The 7,371-nt window shown below is 53.8% G+C and overlaps 1 protein-coding gene across 4 annotated transcripts; it reads left to right on the top strand.

Moving 5' to 3' along the window:
• The first annotated feature begins 16 nt into the window (after positions 1-16).
• PTMA (prothymosin, alpha) lies at positions 17-7,047 on the top strand. Of its 4 annotated transcripts, none has more exons than XM_010573023.1 (4): positions 17-2,290; positions 2,993-3,089; positions 5,652-5,725; positions 6,169-7,047. In XM_010573023.1, exons 1-4 carry the CDS (start codon positions 2,165-2,167, stop codon positions 6,214-6,216), a joined length of 345 nt encoding a protein of 114 aa, XP_010571325.1. In that variant the 5' UTR covers positions 17-2,164; the 3' UTR covers positions 6,217-7,047. The 4 variants fall into 4 exon arrangements, 2 of the variants coding, with proteins under 2 accessions (XP_010571325.1, XP_010571326.1); XM_010573024.1 differs by having other exon boundaries at positions 27-2,290; positions 2,993-3,083; XR_774710.1 differs by having other exon boundaries at positions 30-2,290; positions 2,958-3,083.
• The last annotated feature ends 324 nt before the right edge of the window (positions 7,048-7,371 follow it).

Here is a 7,371-nt window from a genome sequence, read left to right as displayed (position 1 = left end):
CGCGGGTCTTTGCTGGGAGGGCGAGCAGCGGGCTGCCGGGCCTTTCTGCCGGGATCCTGCCCTCTGCCGCGGTCCCTCCCCGTCGAGAGCAGCCGCTCCGCGGGCAGTTGCTGGCGCCCCGGGAGCTGAGCGGGAGAGAAGGTAGAGCTTCCCCGGGCAGTTGGTGTATGACTAAACACCATTGCTATTTTATGGACAAACAGCCTCGCCACACCTATAATTAGAGGCTCTGTCAAAGCTTTGGAGCTAAAGCAGTCCTGCTGCACGGACTCCTGGTCTGGAGGCTGCTGTAGACATCTGTCTGTTTGTATTGGACTGGGCCTGGGGAAAGGGAGAAGCTGTGGTCCTCTCTGCAACCCTGTTGCTAGCACAAACTTCATGACCTGGCATCCTGATGGTCGTTAAACTGAGAGCGTCTTCAGTGGTGCGGGAAAGGTCAGGGCTGGAGATCCGTCCAGCTAAAATCCCCAAGAATGCGTTGCTCCTTTGCCGGGAGGATTGCTTACGTTTTGTGAACGGCTCCTTTTGAAAAGAACCGTTGGGCTTAGTGAGATGTGGAAACTCTGACTGCTCGATCTGCTCCGTGTTTAACTTAGGAAATGCTTTTGTCGCCCTCATGCCCATGTGCCTGATGTGAGGCAGTGGCTGCAGAACGCAGCAGCGCGATGGTGCGTGAGCAGTTAAGTGGTTGTGATCAGCCTCCAGGGAATAGCGGGAGCCGCTGACAGTGTAAAACTGTGCTGGAATTGGGCAGTGTGGAGGAGATGGCCTGGGAGTTGTATGTCAGCAGTGAAGGAAGGAGGGAGCTTGTGTTTTTGTTTTACCCCAGGCTCCTGGGATGCTGGTTTGATTAGGTGAGGTTTGATCAACAGGTGTAGCTGCCCCAAAGCTTGCTTCCAAAGAAAGTCTTTCCTCGCTGCACTGGCAGCCTGGGTGCCTCTGCTAATGGCATCTGTGCGTGCCTGTCTGGGTCTGAGTGGTTTAAGTAACCTGGTGGCCTAAAACCCCCGCGTTGTCTTGCCGAAGCAGCCTGCAGGGTAGTAGAAACCCTCCTGAAACAGGAGCAGTGGCCATGCTAGCAGGGCCAGGGCCACGCTCTTACCCACTGGTGTTTCCACGAGGAAGTGACAGTGGCTCAGCGGGAGTGAAAGTGCCCGCTCGCTGTGGGCTGCGAGGCAGCCGCAAAGGGCAGGTGGGAGGGGGGCAAAGCTGCTTGCTGCTGCAGCGAAGTAGGGAGCTGCCAGCAACTTTGAAACACCTCGTGGTCGCTGCTGAAGCCGGCTGTGTGGCTGTGCTGCTGGCCCCGGGGAAGGGCCTCTCTGCTTTCCTTGGCTGGGGTAACGCTCCTTGTGCTGAAGGATCTCGCTCCAGCTGATGGAGGAACAGAAGGGGAGGAGGATGCAAGCAGAGATGCCAGTGTTAAATCCAAGTGTTCTTTATGCGGGAACATAAAGTTGGATCCTTTCAGCCTGTTTGCTGAGCGACTTGGCATGACATTTTGACAGTGATCAATAGCAAAAACACACAAACTCCCGCTCTCCTCTCGCTCTGCTCGCAGTGGAGATTTGAACCGAACTAGCCAGGCACGGCTCTTGGAGCAGTGTAAAAATAGACTTCTTCCCCCACCCCATCCTGTTACACTTAAAGCTGCGAGCTGGATACTGGAGTCTCCTCTGCCGCTGCGAGAAAGACCAGGCGTGTAATATTTGCCGTATGATTTTCCCCAGGCAGGGCAGAGACCACAGTCTCTGCTAATGAGTTCCTGGGATTTGTTCCTGCTGCGAAGGTACCGAGCAGCTGTGGATGTCTGCAGCCCTGGGGCGGTGGAGCTCTTACGTTGGACAGGGCTGCTGGCTCTCCGTGGCATTGCAGGAGCTTGCGTGGACTGTGCTAAGATGGGCAATCAGCCAGCTCTGCTGCTGTTGAGCATATGCAGACGGCCAGCTCTCTGTGTTTGGGAGCTCAGAGGTGAAACAGAGCAGTCTCTTTTTTAGATAGCTGCTCTCTGGCAAGGCTGACTTGAATTGAGATTCACCCCCACGCTCTCCCGTTCCCAAGGAGGAGCCAGAATGTGGCGACCAAATTGCAGAGCAAATCGGTGTGAAGAGAAACCAGCTCCCGCTCTCTCTTGGACTGTGTTTTTCACACCTGATCTGCAGCTTCTATGACCCAGGCACCTGGAATTGGGGTGACTTCTCTGCTTTTGTGCTCCTTCCAGGATCTAAAAGAGAAGAAGGAAGTTGTTGAAGAAACAGAAAATGGCAGAGATGCACCGGCCAACGGCAATGCTGTGAGTATGGCTACAGTCTGCAGGGAGAGGCAGCCCTTATGCCAACGCCTTTTAATTTTCCTCTCCCTTCTTGCTTTTGCTGCAGTCTTGTCCCCAGCCCTGCTCAGAGGGGACCCCTCCAAGTGGCAGCACTGTGCTGTGCAGAGAGCCCTCAAGCCTTTAGGGCTCCAGGTTCAACAGATGCTCCCAAGCCTGTGGGCAGCTCATGTGTGTGCAGAAAGGAAGGGCTGGGCTTGGATCCCCTCCCCGAAAGCTGTGTGAGATTGTGTCCAGTGCTGCCACCTCCCTAGGGACTGGAAAAGGAGAGGGGAAGGAAAAAAAAAAAAAGAAACCCTAGATTTACAGCATTACAGTCAGTTGAGTGGGGAAACACATTGTGTACAAGTAAACCGGTTGGTTTTCTATTTTTAATATGCTGGGGGAAATTCACTCTGCTGCATTTCAGTGTGTCACAAGAGCCTTTGCAGTCTTTGTCCTCGCCCCAAAGCTGCAGCCCCAAGTTACTCTAGACTTGATCCTTTGTGCCTGGGCTGTCTGCATCGTGTGGAGGCAGGCAGGAAGCGGGGCGCATGCCTGGGGCTCCGCTGGGCTGGTGCTTTGCTTTAGGCAGGAAAGGTGGGGACGCGCACTTCTGCTGAACATCTCTTCCCCCTTCTCCCTTCCCCAGTGTATTTTTTTTAAGTGATGTTTTGTCTTGCCAAGGAGAACGAGGAAAACGGAGAACAGGAGGCTGACAACGAAGTAGACGAAGAGGAAGAGGAAGGTGGTGAGGAAGAGGACGAGGAGGAAGAGGGTGATGGTAACTTTCTTTGTTCCCCCCACCCCCATCGCACGGCTGCGTCCTGCCCTGGACAGCAGACTCCTGAGAAGGAGAGGAGAGCCGAGAGCAGCATCTCCCCCTCGCGGCTGCGGCCAGGCGGCTTTTGCCAGCCAGGCTCATTCCTTCCTCGCTCGCCTGGGCCACCAGTGCTGGGAGTGAAGTCAGCCTTGAATCCCTTCCAGCAGGTTGAGGACAGATTCCTTCCTTCCTCCCTCCTCCGGCCAGACGGCACTATACCGTGGCGCTGAATAAGCGCATTAGCCCTTCCGTGCGAGTAGTAAAATCTGCCCTTGACTCTTGTGATCACAATGGCTGCTGCAGACGTGGGTGCCGACCAGTGGGACGGGGACAGCCCTGGATGGCCATGCCTTGGCCCAGGCACAGAGGATAGGTCACCATCCTTGTTTGTGGAGCAGCATGCTGAGAGGCTGATGTGGTCCCCTCTCCTGGGCCTTTCCCGGGCTGGATGCCGTGTGAAAGCAGGCAGAGGAACCTGCGGCTCTTCCCTCCTCCTCCCAATGGGAGCGGACAGGCTTGTTTTCAACCTTCTCTGTCTGCAGTGTCCCGCATCTCCCTGCCCTCCCCTGCTTCCTGACCTGACCCAGCCTGGAAGTGGGTTTTGGCAGCAGCGACCAGAAATCCAGCAGTGACTTGCCGAATCACTTCTCACCCTCCCCGCTATTATTTTTTTCCCAAGATCTGCTTGGATGAATAACATTGTTTATTTTTATCGCTCGTTAAGGCTGGGAGAAAACCATTCTTGTTACGCTGAAATGAACTCAGGGCCCTTGATAGCTGTTACTAGGTTAATCCCCTGTGAATTTTCAGTTTACGTGCTGACCTACTAACCTGTTGGTTAGTTTTGGGAGACGGGGACAAGGCTGGAAATTTAATGACCATTAGGCCAGCGCCTATTCAGACAGTGTAAGCAGGGAGAGCTGCCCCCTTTGGGGTAGCATTCTGCTCTCAGCAGCCTGCTGTCTGCTGTGCCCTTTGGTAGGAACTGGTTCACTAGGAAAAACTGGGAGTCGTGGCCCTCTTCATGCTTGGGATTTTAACCCTTGGGGACAGAGTGCAGTGCTGCCATGTGCTGTCGTGAGCCCATCTACATCCAGCCCTGCTTTTGGGGTGGAAGAGGGGGGAATACTTCCCTCTCCCTGCTCCCCTTGGGCAGGAGGGGGATGCGTGTGCCACAGGCGTATGTGTGTGGGGTGGAAGTGTTGCTTGGATACTGCTGTGACAAGCCCGGGGAGCTTTGGTCCCGCAGTGCCAGCCCTGTTCTTCCCAGTGCACTGAGTGCAGGCACGATTTGGCATGCAGTGCTTGCAGGGATCCTGCACGGGCTCTGTCTGTCCGTGCCTGCTGCCCTCAGGTGATCCCTGCCTGAGAGCTGCACCTGAGCAGCCGAACGCTGCAGGAGAGAGATTTAAAGGTAGCAAGAGCAGCTTGCATCAGCTTTTTTTCCAACACTTGTTTCCAAACTCCATCCTGGAGTTTGACAGCGGAGGGGAGCTTGAGGGTATATTTTTCTCACCCTTCTCCCCATCCCATCTCATTATTTGCTTTGCTTAAAGCAGCTCAGAGAACTAAAAATGCTCCCAATCAGCTTGGCGCTGTCACCTGACCCGCCGGCCAGCCTGGCGCATGTGATGGCTGCCGGTGTGTTGATCCATCGCTGGGAGCTAATCTTGGCCCTTCCCGCCGCATGGGCCATGCCATGGCTGGACACACGCTGGGGAGAAGAGAGGGGAAGGGAGGATGGGCTGACCTTAATCCCCCTGGCTGTCTATACGTGTGGCTTGTGGCAGTGGTTTAAAGCCAGCTTACTGGCCTTAACACTCTAAGTTTTAGTAGGGTCTCCTGTTACACAAGAGACTCGTCTTGGCAGCCGAGAGGTTGTTCTTCCTCTGGAGCCTCCAGTCTTGCCCCCGACCCCCCAAAACTGGCCAAAGGCAATGGACTCAGTCGTTCTGATCCACTGGCCTATTTGAGCTCAAAGTGGGTCAAAGCCCAGAGCTCTCTGTTCATCCTCCTCTGGCTGTAAGATAAGTTGGTAGCATTTGTTTGCTGTTCTGATAATTAGAAAGTGTTCTGACTCAGAACTAATGCGTTCTGGCTCTCTTAACTCATTAAAGATGGACTAATAGCTGCGAAGGGAAGCAGAAGTAATCTGGAGCGGTTAGGTGGAGCAGCCACTAGAAAGAGTTTTTTTCCCCCCCCCCCCCCCCTTTTGCTGTGATTTCAGTGCTCACGGTAGGTGCTGGTTTTGCCATCCTGTTGTCCGCACTACAAATGTGGTGTGAACCAGAATCGATGCTGCCAATCCTTATTTCCTCTTTGGTGGGTCAAGCCAGTTGGGGGATGCCGTGAAAGCCCCTACGTCCTTGGGCACCTGCTGTCCTGAGCAGCGGCTGTGCCAGCTGGGGAGACAGGACACTGGACATTGCAGTGTGGGGCTGAGCCAGAATTAAACCCAGCGGGGAGGTGTATGGTGCTGTAACCCTCCGAGAGGGTCTCACGTTCCTCCCCTTCTCCATGCAGGTGAGGAAGAGGATGGCGATGAAGACGACGAAGCTGAGGGAGCCACAGGCAAACGGGCAGCCGAGGATGACGAGGTAGGAAGAGCAAGCAGCCCTTCAGAGCCACCTGTGTCCCCAGAGGGCTTGGAGGGAGCGTCCGTGGGGCTGGAGAGGCTGGGCTGGGCTCTGGGGCTGGAACGCCCTGCCTGTGTGCTCCCTGTGCCTCTCTGGGGACGTGGCCCAGTTCTGTTTATACACTGGCCTGGTTAGCAGGGTGTCTGCTCCGGCTCCACCGCTGGCCCTGGGTTGGGGAGCCCCAGGGTGCTCATGGCTGGCCAGGGCAGAGGCGCTCAGGGGCTCCCCGAGCTGGCTGAAGAGGATTTTGCATGAGGGGGGAAACACTTGTGTTGCTCTGTCCTTCTTCCTGAGGCAGGAGAGCAACCCGAAACCCTCTCCTGCCTTGCTGCCTGCCTTGGTGTGGCTCTCACGAGCAGCCCCACTCCCTGTCCCCTCTCCTGATGGCTTTGCTTTCCCCCCAGGACGATGACGTCGATCCCAAGAAGCAGAAAACCGATGAAGATGACTAGGCAGCAAATTATTATTATTTTTTTTTTTAAATAAGGAGGAAAACAAACCAACAAAAAAGGCCAGCGCGTCCTCTTCACCCTTGGGACCCCCCCTCCCCTCCCGTTGCAACCCCCTCCCCACACACACACGCACCCCCTTCCTCCCCCCTCCGCCGTGGTCATCCTCACCAAGTAGAGTGAACCCCGTTCCCGGCCCCCCGGCGCGGCGCTGCCACTCAACGAACATACGAAACGATTCGCCTGTTAGCGGGGAGAGAACCCCCCCCTTCCCCCACAGACCCCCTCCCCCCCAAGCACCAAAACTTCAAGGCCCTGCTTTCTTTCTTAAAAGTACTTTAAAGGAGAATTTGTTTGTATTTTTTATTTACATTTTATATTTTTGTACATATTGTTAGGAGGTCCGCCATTTTTAAGTGATCTCGGATTGACCAAAAGGGGGGCTTTGAAGTGTATATCTCTCTTGTTACCTATCTCTGACTTTACTTGTGGTGTGACCAGGCCCAAACCATTATCTCAAAGGAGAATAAAACAAAACCTTGTAAAAAAATTAAAAAAAAAAAAAGACAAAAATGCAAAAAAAAAAAAAATTTACAATCTTATTCTGAGCATTCCAGTAACTTTTTTTGTGTATGTACTTTAGCTGTACCATAGATCGTGGTTTGTATGAGGTGGCAAGGCCAAAGATAAAAAGGTTTTCTTTTTTTTTTTTCTGTCTATGAAGTTGCTGTTTATTTTTATTTTTTTCTTTTTTTTTGGCCTGTTTGATGTATGTGTGAAACAATGTTGTCCAACAATAAACCGGAATTTTATTTTGCTGAGTTGTCCTAACAAGGCTGCCTCCCAACTGCTGCTTTTTGTTTTAGTTTTGATTTGTTTTAGTTTTTTTATTTCTTTCTCTCCTTCTTTCTCTCCTTCCTTTCTTTCTTTGCTTTGGACTTGGGCTGGGAAGAGAGTTGGAGAGGGAGTAGAGGGGTGCAGGGTGTTGATGGGGAGGGTCTGGGGGCTGTGGTCCCAGCTGGCGTCTGCAGCGCAGTGCCATCCCCCTGCTGCTGTTGTCAGGGCAGGCGAGGCAGCAAGTTCTCACGGCTGTACTCCGTGGAGAGCTGCAGCTGTGCCCCCAGCATGGTCTCTGCATGATCCTGCACGGCCTGGCTG

This window comes from Haliaeetus leucocephalus, unplaced genomic scaffold, assembly GCF_000737465.1.
Source record: "Haliaeetus leucocephalus isolate CR32 unplaced genomic scaffold, Haliaeetus_leucocephalus-4.0 Scaffold362, whole genome shotgun sequence".
NCBI classification, from domain to species: domain Eukaryota; kingdom Metazoa; phylum Chordata; class Aves; order Accipitriformes; family Accipitridae; genus Haliaeetus; species Haliaeetus leucocephalus.
The sequence above is the reverse complement of the archived record's forward strand: the minus strand, read 5'-3'. Positions and strand labels throughout refer to the sequence as shown.

What these genes read in the sequence shown, in the direction of transcription:
- PTMA (XM_010573023.1), top strand. Translation starts at nt 2,165, where the DNA reads ATGACCCAGGCACCTGGAATTGGGGTGACTTCTCTGCTTTTGTGCTCC. An exon ending in CACCGGCCAACGGCAATGCT is followed by an intron (nt 2,291 to 2,992) that starts GTGAGTATGGCT and finishes TGTCTTGCCAAG; the next exon opens with GAGAACGAGGAAAACGGAGA. An exon ending in CGAGGAGGAAGAGGGTGATG is followed by an intron (nt 3,090 to 5,651) that starts GTAACTTTCTTT and finishes TTCTCCATGCAG; the next exon opens with GTGAGGAAGAGGATGGCGAT.